The sequence below is a fragment of the Meriones unguiculatus genome, chromosome 1 (assembly GCF_030254825.1).
Source record: "Meriones unguiculatus strain TT.TT164.6M chromosome 1, Bangor_MerUng_6.1, whole genome shotgun sequence".
NCBI classification, from domain to species: domain Eukaryota; kingdom Metazoa; phylum Chordata; class Mammalia; order Rodentia; family Muridae; genus Meriones; species Meriones unguiculatus.
This window is the reverse complement of record NC_083349.1, coordinates 11,216,826-11,242,407: the sequence shown is the minus strand read 5'-3', so window position 1 is coordinate 11,242,407 and position 25,582 is coordinate 11,216,826. Positions and strand designations below refer to the sequence as shown.

Below are 25,582 nucleotides of genomic sequence, written 5' to 3'. Positions count from 1 at the left end.
GGGGAGGCAGAGGCAGAGGCAGGCGGATCATTGTGAGTTCGAGGCCAGCCTGGCCTATAAAGGGAGTCCAGGACAGCCAAGGCTACACAGAGAAATCCTGTCTTGAAAAACCAAAAAACAAAATCTGCTGTGGTCCCCTTCAGTACTATATAAAACAAACATAGGTGAGAGCCATTTTTTAAGAAATTCAATTCGAAGTGCAGACGTGGCTACTAACAGGTTGGTTTGGGAGGTCAGGTGTGCATTCTTGTTGGTGTGTTGGCCATCCTCCCGCTGCTGACTCCACTCCACGTGTGCTAGCAGCTGATCCCCACAATAACACACAGACTTCCTTGTGACTTGGCACTTACCAGACTGAACAGCCTGAGTAAGCCAGCCATCTTCAACCTGAAAACAAAACGTGAACTAAATTAAATAGAAAACACAAGTTGAGTTCGTAGTGTGTAGTCCAGCCAATCACTGTGAGGGACCAGCAGGCCGGTGTCCAGGGTTGGAGTTTCCTGGGAAGTCTGCATGGCTGCAGGGCTTCTTTGGTCTCAGATAGCTTCTCTCAGTGGGTATTGTGGTCTTCACAGTGTTGTGAGGGGTCACAGCAGAGTCCTGCAGACAGACTTTGTGAGTAAGAACTCGGAGTAAGCTGTGTGTGGTGGAGCACACCTGTAACCCCAGCACTTGAAAGGCAGGGGCAGGATCTCCATGCCTGGTTCTTGGAGTGAGTTCCAGGATAGCCAGGGCTATCTATAGAGACCCTGTCTCATAAAAAAGAAAAAGAAAAGAAAAGAAAATGACAGTATAGTAGACTTGGTTATATTTCAGTATTACTTTTTGCAGTTTTTTAAGATTATGGCCTCAAAGCCATATGTCAGCTGTGCTTAAGGAGTGGGAAATATGCGTAGCATCTGTTCTGTCACCTCTGCCTTTTCTTGTTGAGCATTTCCTTCATTTCTCTTCCTGAAAAAAAAAAGTGTGTGTGTGTTTCCAAAATTCAACATTAAGAAATATAAACAACTAGAAATAGCCAGAATCACATGATGAGACCCTATCTCCAAAAGCAAAACTAACACCAGCATAGTTACCAAAATTATTCTTTAACAGTATTCTAAGAGGAAGTAATTACTTCACTGCTCTTTGAAGGTTTATATTGTTAAGCGTTTGCTCTGAAGTGGGATGAATCTCCTTTTCTGTATTCTCTGTTAAGAGTTGCTGGCATCTCCCTGAAGCTGGGAGGAATGTGCTGTTCCCATTAGGCTGTCCTCAGAAAACCTGTGCTAAAATGAAGCAAGCGATCTGGAGCATTTATTTCTTCTTTTAGACAGAAAACCAACCACCTCTCAATCATCCTGCCCCCATCTTTCAAGCGCTGGCAAAAAGTAGTTTGCTCTTACTAATCTAGTTGACCAACCTTTCACTATTTAGGATATAGACAGCTGTGCTGCTTGCTTGGTTTGAAAAGAAAGATTTTGTCCGGTAAGCCCTACATGTGCTGGAGGAGGCAGCATGAGAGCAGACCTCCCGGGGACAGCGCCAGAACCCTCCTTAAGGTAGATACCTCCTCAAAAACCCTTGAAGTGAGAGGAGTCTAGACCCATTCTACAAATGATATAAGAAGGAAACCACCCTGAGCTATAGACAGGGAGAAGGGAATGGTGCCTTAAAGAACGGCAGAGGCCACAGGAAGCCAGCTTTCAGCGTGGGGTGTTTAGTGTTTAGTGAACTGTGATGACTGATAAGCCAGGTGAGGTTCCCATTTGGTGGCTTGCCTTGTACTTTAAAAGACAAGAATTTGAAACTGTACAAAGGACTTAGATTAAGTATTATTTATTTTCAAAAACCAGCTGGGGTTTGAGAACTGTGCAAACTAAAATATCTTACACTCAGGCACCCCCATTTACTTGTAAGTTCGTGGCAGATGGTATATGTTTTTTCCCCAACATGTTTGATGTACATTTGAACAGATTGTTGTAAATGTCTGCAAATGAAGGTATCAGAGACAGTGACTGCTTCCTGCCCACCTTATGGCTTTTCTGCCACCACTTTGAAGTACATGTGGGCCAAATGATTTCTAAGATGATCCAGGTGAGGCTCTCAATCATGATTTTGTGTGTGCCTTTGTGGTGTTTATTGTTGTTGTTGTTTTAAGGGTTTCCTATGTAGCCTTGGCTGTCCTGGACTTGCTTTGTAGACCAGGCTAGCCTCAGACTGACAGCGATTGCCTGTCCCTGCCTCCTCCAGTGCTGGGGCTAAACATGTGCATCACCACACCTGGTTGTGCCTTTATGCTTTTTGAGATGAAATTTCACACTGTAGTTCAGGCTGGCCTTGACTTCACAGCAATCCTCCTGCCTCAGCCCCTGCCCCAACCCACCCCTAAGCCCTGTGAATCCAGGAATGAGCCAGTACACCTGGCTGTTATGCATTCCTTTATAGAAAATTCAGAAGATGTTGAATGCTGCTTAGTGTGGTTGGCTCAAACAATAACTGATGTATCTGCTCATATTACTGTGGCTGAGGAATGGCATCAAGCTAGAAAAACAGTAGAATGAAGGCATAGAAGCAGGTAGGACATTTTCTGAGAGGAAAACCATTCTGGACTAAAAGCAATGAAGTTGTGAAGAAATCACATTTAACTCACCCAAAGAAAGATTGCATTTCTTTTTCTTATTTAAGGCAACAGCACAGATGTTTCTTTCCCTGTGTGCATTATTGCCTAAAACATTATTCAATCGTGGGATATTTTTGTACTGAAATATTGTTTTTCATTCTCATGGCTGTTTATTTTTTTCACCTTAGGATATTGAAAAAACCTATGAAATTGTGTGTCAGGAAGGATCCAACTTAAACCCAGACGTGGGTGAGCTGGTGGTCATTCCTTTGTATCCCAAAGAGAAATGCAACCTGTTCAGGCCAGTGGAGGAAACCGAGAAAAGATGCCAAGTCTATCAGAGAAGGGTGGTGCTGACCACCAGCTGCGGGGAGTCACTGATCTGGAACCACATGGTCAGATTTGTTATTGATGTTGGTGTGGAAAGAAGGCAGGTAATTACCATCCTGGGGCTAGGGTAGCCCCATCATTGGCATCATTGGCACCCACTTGCTGGGTTCCTGCTGCACCAGTGGCCAAAAGTAAGGGTGCACCGTGATCCAGGGTTCTCTTTATTTAGTCATATGTGCACTGAGTGGTTGCAGCCATTAAGTCTTGGTGGTATCTCATTAGCATCTTGGTAATCTGGAAACAAATTAATTGAGGTACAGAGGTTTGTCAAAAGACCAAACTTTAGCACAAAGGTGTTGATTCCTGTCTACCTGCCTGCCCATCTCCTTCCTCCCATCCTTCCCTTCCTCCCTCCTGTTCTTCATTTTAACTGAGAATTAAACCCAGGGCCTTCCACTTAGTAGCCCAGTGCCCAACCCCTTGTGGTCTTTAGGTAAACTACTAGCACAATATGTTACTCGGCTTCAGAAGCTCCTCTGGTACATTGTGTCTGATTATCTTTTATCAGCACAATTAGCATCTTACTTCAGGAAAATTAGTTTCAAGTGAATTGACTAACTTATTTTGAGAATTTTCAAATTTTATTTATTTATTCATGTTACACCTCTATTGCAGCCCCTCCCTCCTCTCTTCCTAGTCCCACCCTCCTACCCTCTTCTCCTCAGAGAGGGGGAGCCATCTCCACCAACCTGCCTCAGCATATCAAGTTGCACAAGATCTAAGCACATCTTTCTCCACTGAGGCCCTACAAACTAGCCCAGCTAGGGGAAAGCAACACAAAAGCAGGCAACAGAGTCCATGTCAGAGACAGCCACTTCTCTGATTGCTATGGAACCCTCATGAAGACCATTCTACCCATTTACACATGTGTAGGGGCCTAGGTCCAGTCCATGCATGCTCTTCAGTTGCTGGTTCAGTCTCTGTAAGCCCCATGGTCCTTGTTGGTCTTCTTTTGGAATTCCTGTCCCCAAATTGACATAACTTTTGAAAATCTTGGATAATTGAACGATTTTTTTTTTAATTTTATAAGCAGTGGTGTTTTGCCTGCATGTATGTCTGCGTGAGGGTGTCTAATCCCCTGGATCAGGAGTTACAGACAGGTGTAAGCTACCATGTGGGTGCTGGGAATTGAACCTGGGTCCTCAGGAAACATAGCCAGTGCTCTTAACCTTTGAGCCATCTCTCCAGCTCCCTAATTCTAATTTTTTAGAAAATACATTATTAAAGCTGGACAGTGGTGGCTCATGCCTTTAATGCCAGCACTTGGGAGGCAGAGGCAGGTGAATCTCCGAGTTTGATGCCAGCTTGGTCATCAGAGCAAGTTCCAGGACAGCCAGGGCTACACAAAGAAATCCTGTCTCAACAAACAAACAAACAAACAAACAAACAAAACCAATAACAGTAATATCAATGTAAAGAGAATAGATTATTATAAATGAAATAACTTCATGCAAAATATTTTTATCATTCTCTTTAAATTAAAAAAAATGGCTGGGCACAGTGGCACACACTTGTAATACCAGCACTAGGGAGGCAGAGGCAGGCAGATCTCTGAGTTTTAGGCCAGCCTGGTCTAAAGAGTGAGTCTAGGACAGCCAAGGCTACAGTGAAACCCTGTCTAAAAGAAAAAAAAAAAATCAAAGTTAATTAATTAATTAATTTTAAAATTGAAAATCAGGTTTCTTAAGCTCTGAAGACCATAGAACTAACAAAAAGATAAAAGCTTTTGAGATGGAGGAAAGCACCAGATCTTATTCCTTGAGGGAGAGACTTCATTTTCCGAGTGTCCATACCTTGGTGTCCCAGTGGCTATGAAGATTCCCTTAAAACAGGTTGGAGGTCGTCTCCTTTGAGGCGGGGTCTCGCCCGGTAGCCTCCAAGTGCTGGATCTTAGTCTGACTGCCACACCTGGCTTGTTAGAGCCAGCCTTCAGTTACATCCGCATTCCTAGAGTACAGGCTGTCACTTGCCCTTCTAAGCCACATGCAAGGCTATTAGTGCTGTGTGGCATTTTCTGGGTAGCATGTGTCACAAATGTGGACCCACTGAGGTAGCACTCAGTCTGACCAAAACATCAAAGCAGTACAGCCCTGTTGAACAGGAACCCTTTCTGTCAGTGGTGTGGGGTGTGGGTGTCCCCACTCACCAGCATGAGGCTCTGAGAAGTGGCAGTTCCGTGCTGTGGCAGGTGGTACTGAGGTCCCATAGTTGCAGAGGTGCAGGGAAAGCGGGCAGCCTGCAGATCCATTTATCAAGGCCCTTGCAGTTCCCATCTATAGTGTGTGGTAGACACCAAACTAATTAAAAAAGCCTGACAGCATGTTGATGGGGACGTGCTGCAGGGCGGTCACCTTGGGTAGAGGCAGGTGACTGCACCTTAGTTTCCAGGGCTAACATCCTGTGTTCCTGTTCAAGGTGTACAACCCCCGAATCAGAGCCAACTCCCTCGTCCTGCAGCCTATCAGCCAAAGCCAAGCGGAGATCCGAAAGCAGCTCCTCGGGTCTTCTCCCTCAGGTAGTGTGGTAGGCCAACAGCAAGCAGTATGAAGTCCCTCAGGGATGCCACAGCAACACTGAAGCCATTTCCCTTGACTTTTTTTTAGGAAAACTTTTCTGTCTGTACACTGAAGAATTTGCCTCCAAAGACATGAGGCCGCTTAAGCCGGCAGAAATGCAGGAAGCCAACCTGACCAGCATGGTGCTCTTCATGAAGAGGGTGGACATCGCGGGCCTGGGCCGCTGCGACTTCATGAACAGGCCAGGTAGCTTTACAACATTTTCTCAGTTGAGGTTCCCCCCCTTTCAGATAACTACCTTATGTCAAAAGACTAGCCAGCGTAAGTGCCAAAGGTTGACATCAGGTATTTTCCTGTGTCACTTTTTACCTTCGTGTTTGAGACAGGGTCTGTCTTTGAACCTGGAGCTCACTGAGTGGCTAGACAGACTGGCCAGTGATCAAGCCACTGAGTCTTCTAGCTCTGCCCCTCCCTCCCCCCAGGCCCTGAGATTCAGATGAGCACCAGGAGCCTGGCTGTTTATGTGGATGCTCGGATCTGAATTCCGAATCCTCATTCTTGTGCAGTAAACACTTTTCCCACAGAGCCACTTTCCTAGCCCAGAGTCCATTTTATCTCTTGGACACTGGAGCCAGTAGGACTGGAGTGTGGGGGCACAGTGGAGCACTGGAATGTAAGGGCAAGATGAACAGAAGGTCAGAAATACATTTCCAGTGGCTTGGAGTCCTCCTCATGAATCATGTTAGCACCTGGGGGACGGCCACTCACATATCACCCTTTGCAATTTAGGTCAAACCTGTTAGGATGGTTTGATCCTAATCTGAGCAGTTTCTTCCAGGGATTTACTGAGTCTACTAGCCCTGGCTTTCTCCTGTCCTCAGAGCTATTGGATTGCCGAGGGAAAGAAAGGCCAGGCAACTGCTAACCTGAGTGACAGAGCCACCCATGCCCAAGGCAGGGCAGTGTTATGTGTTCAGAGGAAGCCAGCTTGTGGCTTTCTCTGTACCCCCAGTTGGCTTACCCTCTGTGTGGCAGGGTGGAGTTAAATCCTTCTTCAGCTCTAGGTATGGTGTCTGGGAGGTGGTGGCAGCTGTGTGTGTCAACCACCAGCTAGTGAGGAGGGTCTCCCAGCAGCCATGGTCTGTGTATCCTGTCTAAGCCCTTGCCTGCTCTCTGAACACTCAGTCGTCTATATGTGTTTACTGGGGTGTTAAATCATTAAAGACAATAGCCCAGGGACTGGTGCTATTTTTTCGCTCCACTCTAGAGAAACCGAGTCACACAAGGCAACTCACAGATGGAGCAGGTGGCATCTGGCTGGTGTCTGACTGTCCTGCCTACTTTTCATGCTAAAGGTCCTGGGTGGTTTTCCTCTTCTCCCTGGTGCTCTTTGTTCAGTGTGCCTTGCCAAGCTCAGGCAGCAGGTGCCTACAAATAATGAGCCGAGGAGAGAGCCAGGGGGCTTCCCGCTTCCCCACTCAGCATGCTCTTAAAGCTGTTGGGGACCTACCCCACGGCATACACACGGCTATCAGAACGGGGTCCTGCTTCTTTAAACTGTTTTGTTCTGTGACTTGAAGCTTAGCTTCGGAAAAGCAGACAGATGTCTGGATCATCTTATAAAGAGCTCTAATTTAAAGTATCGGTTGCTCTTCAGTCATAGTTTTTGCTTCTATTTATGTGAACATAACTTAATTTTCCCACACTTTTGGCCGGTGTTTAAATTTTCCCATGATGCTTACCCTAGAAGTAAGTGGCAGTCTGCCTGTGATGTCTGTGTTGTTTGTCACATTTTTTGCAAGACAGATAAGTCAGCAAGAAGGCTATCAAGGTAGGAGTGTGTAAAATGGGAGCTGTGCAACCCAGGCTTGTCTGTGTACTTTCCTTCACCTCATCCTGGCCCCAAGGATGACATCTAGAGGAGAGAGTGCCATTCAGTGTTCTTTCTACCTGATGGGCTCTGGACTTCAGATCGGTTGGCTTCTGCTGCAATAGTCCTTGCAGAAGCCCTCTCCTGAAGATGGCTTTTCCATCTTTTTGTTGTTTTTACATTTAGGGATTGAACCCAGAGCCCAAGCATGCTGAGAGTGTTCTACTACTGAGGCACATTCCAGACCAGACTTTGTTTCCTCATGATGGTGGGGGTGGGCCCTAGAGACTGAAGGCTGGGCAAGCACCCTGCCTCTAAACTGCAGTGCCAGCCCACATGCATTCCAGCTGTTAGCATTGCCCGTCTAGCTCTGCTGCTGGTGTCTTGGGGCTCAGGAGAGGAGATGTTTGATGGACTAGAAGTAAAAGCAGGCTTGCAAGAGGATTCTGAAGAAATCAAACATCAGAGCTACCTGTAAGGAAGTAGGTGGCTGCACAGTGGAATCCTTGCTCTCTCTCTTTCTCTCTCTCTCTCTCTCTCTCTCTCTGTGTGTGTGTGTGTGTGTGTGTGTCTTTGCTGGGATACCTGAGCTCTTTGTGCTGGAATCTCTGCTCTTTCTCTGTGCTAGGATCCCTGCTGTGTGTGTCTCTGTGTGTGTGTGCCTGTGTGTGTGCTAGGATCCCTGATCTCTGTAAACCTCCTGTCTGTTGCTTACTTCGTGAAGCTTCAAGCTGATAACTAGGAACAAAGGGGTCAGAGTCACCATTTATTTTTGGCTCCTGACAATACACATACACACAGGGCTGTTTTCTGCTGTGCTTGGGGATATGTAGCTATGGCTGAACTCTGACTCATCATTTTAGAAACAAAAACATATAGAAGATGCTTGTTGCCAATACATTTATTTCAACTTATGATTGAAATATATGAACACAGCAACCTCTCTGCCCTTTGCAGGATATGTAACCATGTAGAAATGGACAAGGCATGACTAGGCTACTGGCAGTTAAGTGAATCCCCTCAACATGGATCTCTCTTTAGAAAAACTAAATCCAGGTTGTTGTGTTTTTTTATTTGTTTGTTTGTTTGTTTTGTTTCATTTTGGTTTTGTTTTGTTTTTTCTCTTTCTTGGCTGCCTGAGGATTGACCTCTATGTCACAGCCACTGTTGATCTGGGTCAGGAATCTAGGGCCCAACTGAATGCCTCAGCAGAAGCAGATGGCTGAGACAGTTTCTGTCCTTGGAAGGCAAAGGTACCTAGACATGGCTTTGCAGAGACACCAGGAAGAATATCATCTCTATGCTCACATTCAGAACTTGTTTTATTTGAAGCAGATAAAACTGGTTTTGGGATAACTAGGATTTCTCGGATTGTGAAAAGAAAAATGAGAGCCAGGCATGGTGGTACATGCCCATAATCACAGCACTTACGAAGGAAGTAGAGAAAAGTAGAGGCAGGAGAATTGGAAGTTCAAGATCGTCCTGTGTATGGAGTTCCAAGTCAACTTGGGCTACATGAAACCCTGTCTCAAAACAAAAAAGAAAGAAAAAGGCTAAGACAAAGGCTGGAAGAAAACACAAGGTGAAGGCAGGGGCAGGACTCCTGGTTGCAGAGGCCAGTTGGAAAGAGGGATCCAGCTCTACGATAGTCCCAGCAGGGCTCAGGTGCACATTTTTCATTAGAAGATTCCTGAGTCAGTGAACCTGGATCTTCTGCTGTCATCATCACACACCCAGAGACATTTGTGAGGGGTGCCTGGGAGTCTGCAAAGCATTGAAAACTGGGGTTCTCCTTTGAAGCATGGATTGGTCTTAAAATGCCACAGTCTGTAGAGAAGTGTAGAGGGAGAGGCCACCTGCTAGCTTGGCTCAGCCATCATGGCTGCCCCTGCAGCTCAGGGTAGGGACTCCTCTCTGTAGCAGGATGTGTGCTGCCCGTCACCTCCAGGACAGCCCAGACCTAGGCAATTGCTCAACCACTGCACCTGCAAAGACCAACAGCTGGGATTTTATTGTTATTGTTATTTATTTTTACTGCATTATCTGTGGAGGTTAGAGGACAACTTGCAGAAGTCAGTTCTCTCCTTCTACCCGTGGATTCCCGGGGCGGCATTCGGGTTGTCAGACCTGTGCTGCAAAGCATTTTCCCGACTAAGCCATCCTCTGGCCTGACTGCCAGGTGCTGCACGGTCACTACTGTTGGTGCAAAGGCCACACAGTTTATTACCATCTTCAGAGAGGTGTGTGTGTGTGCGTGTATGTATGTGTGTGCGTGCAGAGGAACATTCCAAGGACATCTCTCGATCCTTCAACTGATTCCACCCCGTGAAGTCTTCAGTTCAGTGACCACAGCAGGCAGGGCCCAATCTTGACACAATTAACCGGCACTGACTTGCCCCTTACCCTTACCAAGCAGTGTGCGTGATTGCTGCCCATGCTGGCCCACAGACAGCTGTGGGAGAATCCATCTTTGTTACTCCTGGGCTGATTTTTTTGTCCCCACCTTTCCTAAGCCCTAGGGCCACTTTAGATGACTCCTTGTTACAAAACACAGTGTTGTGCTGTGTGGATTTCAGCTCCCTGCGGAAAAGCCAGTATTCCAGTTCACACTGGCAAAGCAGAACATCAGGTCTGAGTAAGAAAATGAGACGTCTCTTGAAATCCAAGAGGTGCCTCAGGACACTTGGGCGTGTGGTTCTCTGTCTTTTGGAGATAACACATTCATCCCCCTCTCTCTCCTCTCTGTACAGCAGGATCTAAGCGTCTCTTTGCCTGAGCTTGGTGATGTATGTTCAGCCCCTGGAAAGGTCCCCATTTGTCTTGGTGCAAAATATAAAGCTCCCAAGGAGGGGAGTCTGGCTCAGTGTGAGAAGCAACCGTGAGCCATCACTGTGGCTGGGTTAGTGGGGACAGTCGGGTGGTCAGTGACACAAAGCCAGGTCTCACTGCTAGAACAGTCAGGTCCAGATTTCTATCTAAGCCTGCAATGAGCAGTTCCTCCTTCCCTGGAGGGACCAGCACTGGGACTACCCCAAGGGGGCACCTGCCTGAGGACTTTGCAGGTGCCAACAGCACAAGACACTGAAGTTGGAGTGGAAGTAGATGGTGAATATCACCTTTATAATAAAAGAAGGCAAGAGACAGCAAAGAGAGCCCTCGAGTACATGGAAGTCACTCACTGGGCAGCCATGTTAAAGCCCAGGCATTTTTAAAACTGAATTTTATTATTTTTATGTGTATGTTTTGCCTTCATGTAGGTGTGTGCACCAAGTATGCAGCGCCCTTGGAGGCCAGAGGAGGACATCAGATCCCTTCAGAATGTATTTACAGATGGTTATGAGCTACCATGTAGGTGCTGGGAATCGAACCAAGGTCCGCTGGAAGAGGACCAGTGCTCTTACTACTAAGCCATCTTTCCAGCCCCCATTCATTGTTTTGGCCCGTTTCTATCAGATGGTTTTGGTATAGCCAAGTAACCTGTCAGCTTCCTTCCTGGCACTGCAGCCTCTCAGGGTTGTATGTTTACCAGCGTGGACAAGCCCAAAGTCCCCAGGGATAAAGGGAACGCCATTCCACTTAGTATTAAATTTTGATGGGGAAAAAAAAAATCAGAAATAGCTGAGTTCACTCTGTCTCCCTGTGGGGTGTCACTCTCAGCATGCGCCTCACCACTACCCCGTTTCTGGTCTCTTGCCTTAGTTGTTCTGACCCCCCCCCCCCAGCAGCAGGACAGCACTGGTGTCTCCCAGACCACACTAGTGGTTTCTAAAAGCTTTTCTGGCTTCCTGACTGTGGTGCGAGTATGATCCAATCAGAGCTGTCAGTAGGCTGTAGAGTTTCTCAGTGTGCCTTAAATTTTGACAGTTACCTTCAGTGGTCAAAGTGTAAATATTTTTTTTCTCTGTCACTCACTTAAAAACACTACAGCACAGGCAGCTTTAGTTGTTCTTAAGCTAGGCCTGTGGGCATCGTCTCCCACATACCACATACCTTCCAGGACTGAGACTGAGGAAAACCAATAGTGACTCGTAAGTCCTCCAGTTTCAAGTAGCCCGGCAGGAGTTGGCTTCCCTGTATAGCCTTTATTGGAATATCAGGTAGCAGGCAGGTGAAAATGCATTTTTAATAGAACCTGGTTCCAGAAGGACAGAGAGTAAATGGACTTCCTTATGGAAACTGAGCAGATATAATACCCACAGTACTAGTGCCCATGATATCTAAGTCTTAGAGGAAGTGAGGGATGAAGGAAGTTGTGTTTGCAGCAACCTTTTATGTTCCTGTCTGCCGTTTTCTGCTTTCTCTGTGACTTCTAGGCTGCTCTGTCTTCTTTGTTCTGTTCTCCTGTCCTACCTGTTTACTGGATTCTGGACCATGTGTGTTTTGCACCTTATTGAGCACTGAGTATTTTTGTCTTTCCTTAAATACACTTTGTAGGCTTGTGCAGGGGCTGCTTACATGCTTCCACATCCGTGCCTCTAGCGGGCTTGCTGGCTGCCTCGTGGAGGCAGGCTCTGCTCTGGAAGCTCTCTGAGCACCCCATGTATTCCCTCCAGTCTCACTGACTGGAGCATTGCTTCCTCATCAGGAGAGGTCTCAGATCTTTGGCCTCTCAGGACTACATCAGCTGTGCTCTGCAAAGCCTGCTACTCCATCAGGGCCCTTATATATACAGCCATAGGCTTTCCTTGTCAGCCCCTCAAAAACTACTGGTTCAGTGTCTCCTTGATTCTTGGCTCACAGATTTTGTTTATCGGTTGCTTGTTTTATGCAAAAATGAAAAAGCATGCCAGGCACGGTGGCACATACCTGTAATCCAGTACTAGAGAGTCAGAGGCAAGTATATCTGAGTTCAAGGACAGCCTGGTCTATCAAGCAAGTCCAGGACAGTCAAGGCTACACAGAGAAGCCCTGTCCTGAAAAACCACTACCTGCTGCTCTAACTCAGTTGTGCAAAACCTACTTCTCTCCCCCACCCCCTCTTTTCTAGCCCCAGAAAGCCTGATGCAGGCACTGGAAGATTTAGATTACCTGGCAGCCCTGGACAATGATGGGAATCTCTCCGAGTTTGGAATCATCATGTCTGAGTTTCCTCTGGATCCGCAGCTGTCAAAGTCTATCCTAGCATCCTGTGAATTTGACTGTGTAGACGAAATGCTAACCATAGCGGCTATGGTAACAGGTATTTTTAATGACACTTCTTTTATACCGCAAATCCACAGCAGGTACAGATATGCAACAGGGACAGTGGTTGGTCCATTAACCTTGCAAACGATAGTAAAGTGTTTTAATAGACTGAAAAGGGAAGTTTTTTTTTAAATTACCTTAATGCAAAAATTGAAAAGGTCATCCACAGGTTTTTGCCAAAAGGACAAACAAACAAACAAAAAAAAAGTCACAAGACAGTGCTTCTCAAATAACTATGCTTCTCAAATTACTGTATGGTATTGTATTTCCTGCCAGCTTCATTGATACTGGCTCCTGTATTTTCATGTGTTCTTTGACAATAGCATGGACCAAATGCTGTGCCACAGTCTATGTCTGACCCACTGGGCTCCTTGACACGTTGACACCCTGCTTCCATTGGACAATGAGCAGGGGACTACCTGCTGTTGGCAAAGCAACATGCACAAAAAGAAGGAAGAGTTAATACAACTCACTCTCAGTTTCTTTGGCTTCCATGTAAATCAAGTCAGGAGTGCATTCATAGACGGGGGTCCTGTCCCTGGGCACCCTGGGCCAGGATGAGGTGTCCTCCACATTGCTGACTGTGACCTCTTGCATCTTCAAGCTCCCAGTTGCTTTTTGCACATGCCTCATGGTGCTGAGGAAGCTGCAGTGACTTGCTGGAAAGCGTTCTTGCATCCTGAAGGTGATCACTTTACGCTCATCAATGTCTACAAGGCCTACCAAGACACAGTTCTGAACTCTGCCAATGAGCGTACGTGAGCATGGTCCCCAGAAACCACCTCCCCATTCCCTCTGCCTTCCCAAGTGAGGCTCAGATATTTGAACTGCTTTGCTAGCCTCCCTTCTCTGATAGTCACACCAACCACTTGAACAGAATGGCACTGGGTTCCTAAATGCACTACAGGGCACTGTCAAGTGGCAGCATTTATTCACCAATGCAGAGGCCTAGTATGTCACAGCCTGTGTTGTGGATTTGGGAAGCTGTTTGTTTGTTTTTCTGTGTAGTCCTGGACTTGCTTTGTAGACCAGGCTGGCCTCGAACTCTTAGAGATCCACCTGCCTTTGCCTCTCTGAGTGCTGGGACTAAAGGCGTGTGCCGACACCGCTGGCTGAATTTGGGGAGCTTTACTACTCTGGTCAGCTAGCTTTTAGAAGCAGCATGCCTGAATTCCAGTAACTGGGACACACAGAGTCAGAGGAGGAAGGTAAGGAGCAGACATTCCTAGTGCCCTGTGTGTACCCGAGCTGCAGAGGGTTATCATAGTGCCACAGGAGAGGGCCCACTGCTGGGGAAGCAGGCAGCACCTCTTCCAGGGAAAGGGTTGGAACGGGATCAGCTCCCTTCCCCACAGGAAGCTCTCCTTCCCACAGAGCAGCCTCTACTTCCTTTGCTCCAGAAGATGGTATGAACAGTATTTGAAATGATGTGGGAAAATCTTGAGATCAGTTTGCAAGATGGTAGGATCATGTCAGGAGCAGGAAGTGTGTTTCTAAATGGACTGGAGAAAGGTGGTCAGCTTTTGAGAACCAGGCCAGGTGATGGTGTTTGACCAAGTATGTACTCTTGCTACACTGAGTGGGACAGGTAAACAAGATAGGGTGAATAAGGCTCTGCTGTCCTTCGGGCCAACGTCACCTGCACTCTTCACTCAAGACGCAATTACGGGTGCCAAGAAAGTATCTTCAAACTGAAATGTGGATTTAAAAGAAAGCTGCACCAAGGGTAGACAGGACTAGAGCATGATACAACGAACTACTAGGTCAGCCTGGCAGGTCCTTGTTAAATGATTATGGGATGACCAGAGGGACAGGTGCTAACAGCCCCCTTCTGCTTTGGGTCAGAGAAGGAAATGCAGGTGCTAATGCAGTCTCAGGTGCCTCACCACAGCCACAAGATGGGAAATGTGCTTCTGACAGGAATACATTTTTCAGTATGCTGGGCTCACAAAACCTCAGCAGCTGCTACAGGTGTGGCCGATCCCACAGCCACTGGGGAGGCTTATGTTAGCCATCTTCTGCCCCTCCCATGACCTTCAATAGAGCTCACAGAAGGTAACATCACTTCTGAGAGGCCTTTTGTTCTCCCTCCAGACTGTGTGGAGAAGTGGTGTCAGGATCACTTCCTCAGCTGCTCTGCTCTCAGGATGGCAGACGTTATCCGAGCAGAACTCTTGGAGATTATCAAGCGGATCGAGCTTCCCTATGCAGAGCCCGCCTTCGGCTCCAAGGAAAATAGTCTGAACATCAGGAAAGCGCTGCTCTCTGGATACTTTATGCAGGTAGGCAGGCGCAGAGCTGCCCTGGCATGTGCGGCAAATGAGCTCCACAGACTTGGGAGATTCAGCCAGCACTCACTGGCTGATGGTGATGGTTTTATTGACCTTTAAGATTTGGTATTTAAGTACACTTCTTCTCAAGAGAGAATACTGTATGTTAATTTTGTCCAAGAGGACAGAGGAAAGGAGGCACAACTCCTCTTTCCTGTTTACTAGTCCAGCAAGCCAAAGTACTGCTGTGTCAGTTGTTTCTCTTATTTCCACAGAGCCCAATTAGTGTCCATGACACAAGCAGTTATGTCCTTCACATCAAGAGTGCAACACTGTACCCTAGAAAGTAGGCTTAATGGAGAAAAAAAAAAAAAGATGACATTTCAGTATAGATTTCTTCATCTTTGAGGAAAAGGAAGTTATCTACATAAGAGGTCACAGTATGGATGAACTGGGCCGAAGATCAGGCATAAAGGATGGAGAGCATGGACAGTTCATGGCAGAGCACACAGCATGCTTTACATTTTATTTCATGACCCAAATGTTTACAGCGGCACTGTTTCAGCGGCCGCCTTAAAGTGCTGCAGCTGACACCAAAGTCACTGATCCTCATTTTCTATTATCTGAATAACAGGAGCATGGTGACAAATTTTAGTTCTACCTATTCTGTATAAACTTCTTTGGGTTTTTTAAAACTAACATGTTTGTGTATCAATTCCCTTTTTCTCTGACCCGCCTCTTAGATTGCTCGGGATGTTGACGGGTCGGGTAACTACTTAATGCTCACACATAAGCAGGTTGCTCAGCTGCATCCACTGTCAAGCTACTCCATCAGCAAGAAGATGCCCGAGTGGGTCCTCTTCCATGAGTTCAGCATATCCGAGAACAACTACATCAGGGTCACCTCAGCAGTCTCTCCTGAACTGTAAGTCCAACTGAGAAGGAAGGGCATTTTAATTCACCCATGTGGGAATAAAGCCCGTACTGGATTGTTTCATTCTCATTTCCATGAAACTTAGCCGGTGCCTGCCTGTCTTTACATGAATGACACCTAAGAAGCCTGAGATTGCAATTTAGGAATAGTAAACACAGCATGGACTGTCATTAAGAACCATGTTAGAGAGAAGGCACCAGTGCACTGGCTGTGGAAGAGTGGACTTAGTCAACTTTTAGGAAGAGATAAGCCACAGGGTGGAGCCGGGGGTGGGTTATGAAGTGATGCAGAGGAGCGAGGAAGGTGAGGTTGAAGAGACAGGTAGTTTCAGAGGATGTATGGCTCTGTAAGCCACAAAAGAGTTTGGATTTATCGCTAGTGCAATGCACAGCAATTGGAGTTTTAAGCAAAAGGAAGACTCTATATACTGTAAAGATCTCTGCATAGCTGTTGAGAAGAGACAGTAAGGGCAACATTGAGAAGGTAGACTCAGAGATGACTGCAGAGACTGTCTAAAGGCACCTTATGATGTTAAGGTGGCAGCTTACAAAGGTACATTCCAAGTAGAAATAAGTGATGGTTAAGAGGCGAAGACTCTTCTTGTTGTCTACCCAAAGCCCTTTCCAAATATATGCTCTGATCCCTCTCATGACGCACCGCTCTTGGACTGTGTGGCCTCGCACTAGAGAAGTAACATTCGGAAGTGCAGTGAGACTGACTGCCCTGATACCGCAGCCTGCAGGACCTACAGAGGTAGAACACACGAAACACCAGGTCCACACGTGTTCTCCAGGGCTGGGGCCCGCACGCACCTGGCATCTGCCTGCCATTCCCCAGCCCTCATATTGTTGTTTGCTTTATGTGAACAGATTCATGGAGCTGGTGCCACAGTACTACTTCAGTAACCTGCCTCCTAGTGAAAGCAAGGACATCCTCCAGCAAGCCTCAGGCCACCTGCCCACCACAGCTAGGAAGGAGGACCAGGACGAGTGTGAGAAGTGCCCCGACACTACCGAGCAGAGATGCACCATCCAGTGACCTCCCCACCCGAGTGCAATACGGACACCAAAGGGAGGTGTGGGCTATGGAGCCAGCAAAGTCCTGGACAGTAACACTTCAGATATGATTTTAAAATAAAAAAAATAGTTTTTATTAAGTTCTTAAAATCCCTATTCCATGTTTTTCTTATTGGAAGTTTTTAACAAATCACAATTTGACCAAAATTAAAAAAAAAAAAAAAAAAACACTTTTGTAAATGTGTCACAGACACATGGAACAGAACCCTACTTTTTGTAGAGGACTTGAATCTGAATAAAATAATGAGTTTTTCAGTATCTCTCCGATGGGTTTCTCAGTAATTAGACATAAACAAGTCCGTCACTGTCCGGGGGAAATGGCCTAGACAGATAGATGGTCTTTCAGCTTTTCCATGATGTCATTCATCTTGTCATCTGGAATTAACATCACAGTTCGCAAGGGCTTCATCGGAGCATCATCAAAGGACCATCTGCCTCCGAGGCAAGTGTCGCTCTGCCCCTGCACCGAGTAACTGAACTTGAGGATTGCCTTCTACAGCAGAAGGGGAGACAAGAAGGCACAGGTAGATGACTCAAAGGCAGAGCTCATTTAACCCAAAATAAAGAACACCATCTAGCATGTGCAAATACCAGTAACAGTGAAGGAAGGAAAACAATAAAATAAGCTCAAATGGACACTTCAGGAAGAAACTATGAAACACCAAACAAATGTCAACTCAGAAGGACCATAAGCTAAGGTGTGCAATTCAAGTCAGGAGCAGGCAGCCAAGTGATAGAGGTGACAGTGTTCTAATTCTAAAGTCACTTTCATGGTCTCCCTTGATTGTTGAGATCATACCGTGACAGATGAGTGAAATTGAGAACTGTCCTCACAGGCTGATCTTCACATGCCTGGCAGCTTCCTTTTTGGGGACACTGTGTAAACAGGGTATTTGCATAGCCAGACCATATTAAAACCCCGCATACATCTCCTTAAAATGGTCTCCGTTGGTACAGAGGGGACCACCACCAGCGAGTGAGCGAGCTCTCAGGATTCTCTTGTCTCTGCTGGGGTTACAGGCAAATGCCACCATGTCCCGCTTGTGGGTGTCAGGGATTCCAACCCAGGTCCTCAGGCTTACATACTGCTGATTCTCTCCCTAGCCCTATTTCTGCTATTTCTTTCTTGTAAAACAAAACTAGCGCTGAATCTCTACTGCTGCAGTCAGTGGAGATAGCTCAAAGGGTGAATAACCTAGCCTTGCAAGTCTGACCACCAGTCTGAACCCTAGACTCTACCTCAACCAGGTGCCAGGGAGCACTGTAACCCCAAAATCTCTGTGCTGACACCTGTCAGCACAGCAGCTGCAATCAGAGACCCTGCCTCAACAAGGTGGAAGATGACCCCCACAAGCATGCCACGGTGCCTGCATATGCACACACACAAATATATACATTTTTAAAAACTGTGTTATCCAATTCAGAAAAATGTTACCCCCAAGAGATTAGATTTCAAGATTTTGGAAGAGGGCAGTGTGAGAAGGAATATAGGAATACTGTCTGGGATTTGGAAGCCCATCACAGCATGAGCCACCAATATAGAAAATGCTAGAAACCCACCAGTAATCCAGACCCAAGGGCACAGAGCAGCTGGGCTCACATTCACTCACCCATATCTGCAGGTGGGAAACTTCTTAGAAGAACTCAAAACATGCAAATGTGGCTTGAACATCACACTGTAAGCATGCTCTAAGTGCCTAACTGGTCCCAGGCAGTACCCACTTCACGCCCACACCTACACACAGTGTAATAGGAAGCGTTTGTGTGTGCAAGGTGTGCCAGAGAGTGTGTTAGCCATCAGCCAAAGATCTCAGAGAAAACGGGGTGAACTAAAGAACACTGGCATAAATCAAGAGGATATCTTTTAGAGGTTTTTTTTGTTTTGTTTTTAAGTTTCTTGAGACAGGATTTCTCTGTGTAGTCCTGGCTGTCCTGGAACTCATTTTGTGGATCAGGCTGGCCTTGAACTCAGAGTGCCTAAGGATGTCTTATTTAAAAAAAAAAAAAAAAAAAAAAGCTACTGACAGTTAACAGAGAGATGAAGCAGGACATCCTTACCTCATAGAAGAACTCTTCCTCTGCATTTATGAACATTAGCGCTTCCTCCGGAAGGCCATCCCGCCTTTTTCTGGAACTGGATTTTCCTGCTTCCACAAATGTCTTACTAATCAGCATGTAGTAGAAGCACTTCCCGCATGGCTTGTTGGCTCTCTGCGCCTCAGCCAGTTCTTTCCTACAAGGCATCCACACAAACACACTCGTCACCATTGGATTACATCTATCTGGAGCCCAGAGAAAAGCAAGGCAACACCCTCTCTGGCTCTGCTGCTCACAGGCTGGGCATTGAAGAATCTGATTTAGAAAGACACATACCCACTAACAGATGATCTCACATTCCCTCAAAATCAGTTTTGTGCAAATTAAAAAAAAAAAAAAAAAAAAAAAACCCTGCGTTTTTTTAAAACAATGTTTAAGCGTTTAAATTCAAAGGCACACAGGCAGAGCGGATGGCACCAGAGCATGCATGTGACCTCACAACTCCACTAGTCTGGGACCGATTGACACACTGCAGAAACTGCACAGATGTAGATAACCTAAGTTCTAGAATGGCAGAGTAATTTTTTTCCTTCCAAAATCAACAAGCTGCCTCTAAACAAAGCTAATAAATTCAGAACAGTCCACTTCAGCTCCAACACAAACTCAGCAGAAAGCAGATTGAGGCCCCATGCAAACAAGTAGGCAAGAGCCCCAGCTGCTTAGAGAAAACAGACATAAAAACCATTTGGGGAACAGGAGCAGTGAGCTGCAGCTGATGGTGCGGGGGGGGGGGGGGGGGGAGAACGGGGCATGTAGACAGAGAAGGTGCTACCGGCAGAAAATCACATCCCAGCTAGGACGACGCCCTTTCTACATTTTAACCCTGTGCCTCAAAGCATTGGTGATATCATTCTTCATTCACTTAATTTTCTAAATCTTGTAGTTCTATGTTTAAATGTTTTTTGAACTTAAAATTCTTTTTTTAACAACAGGAGATCAAGAAGTAGAGACAGTATTAGATTAGGTATGTCATTCCAATAGTCAAACAGAGTTTAAGAATTTGACTCTGAGCTGGGTGTGGTAGCACACACCTGTAATCCCAGTTCTCTGGGAGGCAGAGGCAGGGGGATCTCTGTGAGTTCGAGTCCAGCCTGGTCTACAAAGTCAGTCCAGGACAACTAACGCTACACAGAGAAATTTAACTCTGGTTTTCTTAGTATTTTTCAACATTTTGTTCAAATTACAGACAACTGTGAATGCGGAAACTCAGTCAAATGTAAAAAGTCTTGAAAATTCATCTACTTCTCTACCATCTGAATCTTTTGAAAATACTAAAATTACTGCTATCAGTAATCAAAACTGTTCAAGGGGCCAAGGACTAGAAATGAGTGAACTCATTCACTATTTCATTCCCCTCACTCTGAACTTGCTGCAAACAAACAACCCACAAATTCCACAAGAGGTACATTTTGGAATCTCCTTGGGCAAAAAATGACGGTTTGAAGGCCCTTCCCAGAGCTGCTTACTGAAGCTGCTGGTGCATCGGCAGGGCGATCTGTGGAGGGACGTTGATGAATCTTTCGCTTAGCAGAAAGCCCACAGGCTTGCTGGTGTCATTCAAGAGCTTGTCCAGCTGTTCAACCATGCTCTTCTCACAGCAGCTTAGAACCAGCTCTTTAATTTGCTCAGCACACTGAGTCCCCTAGAAAGTAAAGAGGAAGGCTTGTTGTTTTTTCCCTCAAGGGGAGGGGTTTCCTCCTGTTGCCTTTAAACCCTGGTGTTTCTTCAGTACTGACTGCTGAAAAATTCCCCCAAAGTAACTACACCTAATTACCACACCATGATTGGTGGTAAGTCAAGTTTATAATTTACACTGACACACTGGAACAGCAGTCCTACTCCATCTGACAAAAACAGTTGGAGATAAACAGGACAGTTCCTTTGAAAACTGAAGACTGGCTGTGGCCTGTACCTGATTCTCAGAGAATAAACAGCAGGCATAGTTTTGATTAGAACTCATTACTAGTCAACAGAGAGATGACGAAACACAAATGCACCTTAAGGGCCTGCCCTCAGCTTTGGAAGCTGCTGAACAAAAGCCTGTGTATCCAGTTACTGGGAGCAGAGACCAGCTGCAGAGGCCCTGCAAACAGATCCTGTGTCAGTGCCACAGTCAACACTGTGCCACCAGGAGTGATCAGCTTTAAGCTGGATACAAATCACTCCTACAAAACAGGTCCACACTGAAAAGGAACAGAGAAAGAGCATGTACCAGGCAGTAACCATCAGTCTGACACAGAAGACTCCAACCTAGATTCCAGGCTTCAAATGTCACCCAGAGAAACTAACCTTTCTTTCAGTTAAGTTTAAAAGGCTTATAAAGCCAAAGATCTCATCTTCATCCACTTCGTCATCGCTGTCTTCTGAAGCATCAGTTTGCTGTTTTAAAAGGAAAATACTTCAATTTTACAGTATTTGGTTGGGAAGAAGTAAAACACCAATTTCTCACTTTTCAAAAACAAAGCACATGTCCTGAGTGTCATGTGGTGGTGTTCACAGCATTTTTCCTCCAGACCAATCTGCTCCTCTTCTACATTCTGGATGACCTCATCCTGCTCTGCATTTCTTTATATAAGAATCTTTGGGTTTTCTTTTTGTTCTGTTTTTGAGACAGGGCCTCACTGTATACTTTTGGCTGGCCTGGAACTGCCTATGTAGACCAGGCCTGTTAATCATCTATAGCGACAGTCAAAACTACACAGAGAAACCCTGTCTTGAAAGACCAAAGAAAAAAAAAAAAAAAAAAGAAGAAGAAGAATCATGTATAGCTGGGTGTGGGTGTGGTGGCCCTTTTAATCCTAGGCAGACAAAACACAATGAAGTCCAGGCCAGCCAGAGCTACATGTGGGAGTCTGTCTCAAAAAAAGATTCTTAACAGGTTTTCTTTAACCAGGATCTCTATATATTATTAAATCCAGATAAGGTAGATATTCATAAACTAAAACATTCTGGATTTTAAGTGACTTGGCTGAGACAGCCCTTTCTTCTTTTTCTGGGAGCCTCAAACACTGAATCACCTAAAATTCACATTCCCACAATGCAATTCTTGACCATTTAACTGAACCCAGTTTACGTGGCATGGCAGAGGGGAAGAGCAAACAGCAAGGCACAACAATGATGAGCCAACCCGAACTCCCTAGCTCTATTCTGCTCCTCTACTAGGAGACTACAGCCCTAGGCAGTTCCCTCCACATACTGCCTGTGTACTTGTCCAGGCACAAACTCTTTTCCCACTGCATCCTAGCCCTCAGCCTGGCACACAGCAAGTACTCAGGAATCCATGTTAAATGAGTAAGATGAAACGAACCTGCCACTTCCACACCAGAGGACGGCAGGGATCCATCCCGGCCCAGCATGGAAAGGCACTTACAAATACAGCCGCCTATAGCAGCACTGCTTGTTGGGTTGGGTCTTGTCTACAGCCTTTGGCAGGGATGTTGGGGTCTTTTTGTTGTTGTTTGGTTTAGTTTTTTTCAAGACAGGGTTTCTTTGTGTAGCCCTGGCTGTCCTGAAACTCACTCTGTAGGCTAGGCTGGCCTCAAACTCAGAGATCCACCTGCCTCTGCCACCCAGGTGCTGGGATTAAAGGCACGGGTCACCACTGCCCTGTAGAGAAATTTTAATTCAGAACATGGCTGCTCTGTCACGAGATTACATCTGAAGACCTGCTAGGTCTGTGTGAGCCAGCTGGAATACAAACATGCCTTTAATTTAGGAGACAGAGGCAAGCAGATCTAAGTTTAAGGCCAGCCTGGTATGTAACAAGTTTCAGGTAAAGAAAAAGCTAAGGTCCAGGTGTGGTGGTACAAGCCTAATCCCAAACAATGAAGGTAAAGTTAGTATATAGAAGGAAGTACCCATGTTTGAAAGTGATGTTTAATTGAGTGGCAGAAAAAGCAACAAATCAGAGAAAGATCTGACAGGAGAAGGGGAGAGGGAGGGGGGAGGGAGAGGAGAAGGGAAAGAGGAAGGGGGAGAGAGAAAAGGGAGGGAAAGAGAAAGAGAAGGAGAGAGGGAAAGAAAGAGGGGAAGGGAGAGAAAGGGAGAGAGAGAAAGGGGCAGTTTTACTGGGAGAGTTTCACAGAAGGTTCAATATGAGAACAAGCTAGGCACAGGTGAAGACAGAACAAGCCAGAGGATGAGATGGAGCCAGAAGATTAGAAAAGACTGGAGTTAGTCTGAGGCCAAGCAGAGCAATTTCAGGGCTGAGAAAGAAGCCAAATTGAATAAGTCAGCTGGGAGAGGCGTCTGAGGCAGAACAGCTGAGTTGAACTAGCCAGGCAGAGTTCAGAAAGAGCTAAAAAGGATGAGCTGACTCAGCACTAAGTCTCAGAGGCTGAAAACATTCTAGGCCTAGAGTACAGTGTAGGGAGGCTAGAAGCTTCCAGAACTAGGCCTAGGTTAGCAGATGGAGGCAGTAAGCCTGGGAAACAATTACATCAGGCAAATAAAAGTTTCTTTTACACCGCCCAACTGGCAAGGATGTTTTAAGTTCAACAAAACTATACGACTCAAATGGTGAGTAAGAACCAGCCCTGGTCTTCCATCATCTACTTGTGACAATTTTCCTATACTTTAGACGACCTGGCAAGTGTGCCAAGACCCATGCGATAATGCTGCCACTACAAGCCTTCTTGGCTCACAGAACATAGAGCAGAAACTGTGACAAATCTGACCTCTGTCCAAATGGCTGGTCCACAAGCCAAATAGATGTTTGCTTTTCTAGGCTGTGGGGTTGTTTGTAAAACAACAGCAGGAAACCAGAAGAACCCCAAGCAACAAGTAGCAGAGCTGGGTCCAAACTGGGTCCTCTTTTTCTTGGGCTCTATAACTCTACTAGACAATGCCTTCCTTAGTTACTCCTTCCTTGCTTTTATGAAAGCATGTACTGCTTTTCCCCTTCCCACTGCAGCCATTCCTATACGTTCCTGTAAGGTTTCTGCCACTTACTTTGCTCAGGCAAACACAGTTGGCATTACTAGGGCTCTGTCTTCTGCCCTCCCTTGGCGATCCCAATCACATCTATTTCAGTGACTGACATCTGAAAACTCAAGGCTGCAGCTGCTGCTCGGCAGCCAGGCACCCCAAACTTGAAAGTGCACAAACCCATGATGCGTTCATCCTCTCAACCTATCTTCTCTGTCTGCTAACCTCACCACTCTAACAGAAGCTTGGCAGTCATCCTTGAATGTTTTCTCTCTCACTCAGGGCCCAGTATACTAAACCATATCATATTTCACCTCCAAAATATCTTCTAAATCAGTCATCTTCATATTCTTGGACCACTGCAGTAACCTCTGGGCAGTCCTCTCTAGTACCTCCTTTCAATGGCCACTAAATAGGACAAAGAACCCACAGTGTCAATCACCACTTACCTTAATCACACTCCCAATGTGGTTCTGCTGAATCAGGAGATTTGTTAGCTCTGCAGTGTTCACAGGAGCTTTTAGGAAAAGCTTAAAGGAGAAAAGGAAATACTTTAAGACCAAAGCACGATTTCTAATACCACTTTGATTCCATTATTCAAGCAAAAGCATTGAAATGTAATGACCTGATCAAGATGGCTGTGAGAAGACAAAGCCAGTGGTATTCAGCAAACAGGTACAGGGAGGAGAAAAACAAGCCTACTGAGGTAAAGGCAAAAGTACAGGCAGCAACAAGGCCCTCACAGCACCAAGGGGAGCGGTTATGTGACTGGTATATAAGGACCAAGGCTTTGCTTCTGAACTGCTGATGCCAATGCCATGTGAGGCTGGCCTCGGGCTCTTATTGCCCTGCCTTCCCTGCCAAGGTGGACAGCATCCCCTATTTAGTATATGCCAGACTTTTCCTCCCTTAAAAAATTTGTTTTTGATTTTTACTCCACCAAATTCAGATGTGAATTATAAGAGACTAGTATCTCAGGCAGTGACCACATAAAAAGGAAGGCATTCCAGGACACAGAGAACTTAAACACTGTAATGGGGGGGGGAGGATAAGGAGACGAGACACAATTAGCCATTCACCCTGGAAAAGGAGAGATTCCTTCAGCAAAGCACAGAGACAACCGTGGGAATTTGGAAAGACCATACCTGCTGCAGTAATTTCTTAATTCCGTCATAATCATTGTCTGAGATGGAATAAGCTTCAAATTCAATATTCACTTCCTGTAAATCATATGTGAAACAAGTTATCACAGACAGATTTAAAGATGATGCAGGCAGCATATTCATTTTGCAAATTTTTCTTTTGCCTCAGTACATTCTTTTAGGTCTGTTCTCTATTACTTATTTGCAGAAAATGTCTCAGGGGTTTGCAGTTGAGGAGAAAAACATGAAATGTTAGTCTAATGTGGTGGTACAGACCAGCAACTCCGCAGACAGAGGAAGGAAGATCAATAATTTGAGACCAGCTTGGGATACATAACAAGATGTTGTTTCATAAAAGGGAAGGGAGGGGAATATTGCTTCAAAACAGGCAAACCTAAAGCCAGGATGGTTCTAGAGGCCTGCAAATACTAACTCAGAGGTTGCTGGGAGGGGTACGAAAACACCTCGCTTTTGAGGTCATCCTGTTCATCAAGAGAGACTCTTTCTCAAAGGGGAAAAAAAAAAGGTAAATACTGCCAAAATACCTGTACAGATTACAAAGGCTACTCATACCA

The 25,582-nt window shown here is 45.8% G+C and overlaps 2 protein-coding genes across 5 annotated transcripts in view; one reads left to right on the top strand and one right to left on the bottom strand.

The window, feature by feature from the left end:
* Nucleotides 1–16,932, top strand: part of Dhx32 (DEAH-box helicase 32 (putative)) — a 60,395-nt gene extending 43,463 nt beyond the window's left edge. For 3 of the 4 annotated variants that reach the window (XM_021659736.2, XM_021659737.2, XM_060381333.1), the window contains exons 5-12: nucleotides 2,791–3,036; nucleotides 5,408–5,507; nucleotides 5,596–5,754; nucleotides 12,366–12,557; nucleotides 13,167–13,316; nucleotides 14,657–14,844; nucleotides 15,576–15,757; nucleotides 16,636–16,932. In XM_021659736.2, the coding sequence (XP_021515411.1) occupies nucleotides 2,791–3,036; nucleotides 5,408–5,507; nucleotides 5,596–5,754; nucleotides 12,366–12,557; nucleotides 13,167–13,316; nucleotides 14,657–14,844; nucleotides 15,576–15,757; nucleotides 16,636–16,804 (1,386 nt within the window). In that variant the 3' untranslated portion in view covers nucleotides 16,805–16,932. The remainder of the gene's footprint in view (nucleotides 1–2,790; nucleotides 3,037–5,407; nucleotides 5,508–5,595; nucleotides 5,755–12,365; nucleotides 12,558–13,166; nucleotides 13,317–14,656; nucleotides 14,845–15,575; nucleotides 15,758–16,635) is intronic. The other variant, XM_060381335.1, reaches the window with a different exon arrangement.
* Nucleotides 16,890–25,582, bottom strand: part of Bccip (BRCA2 and CDKN1A interacting protein) — a 12,918-nt gene continuing 4,225 nt past the window's right edge. Inside the window, exons 2-7 of the mRNA XM_021659738.2 lie at nucleotides 25,011–25,085; nucleotides 24,315–24,395; nucleotides 21,229–21,318; nucleotides 20,406–20,581; nucleotides 18,901–19,075; nucleotides 16,890–17,335 (exon numbers count right to left, since the gene is read on the bottom strand). Coding sequence (XP_021515413.1) covers nucleotides 17,165–17,335; nucleotides 18,901–19,075; nucleotides 20,406–20,581; nucleotides 21,229–21,318; nucleotides 24,315–24,395; nucleotides 25,011–25,085 — 768 coding nt within the window. The 3' untranslated portion in view covers nucleotides 16,890–17,164. The remainder of the gene's footprint in view (nucleotides 17,336–18,900; nucleotides 19,076–20,405; nucleotides 20,582–21,228; nucleotides 21,319–24,314; nucleotides 24,396–25,010; nucleotides 25,086–25,582) is intronic.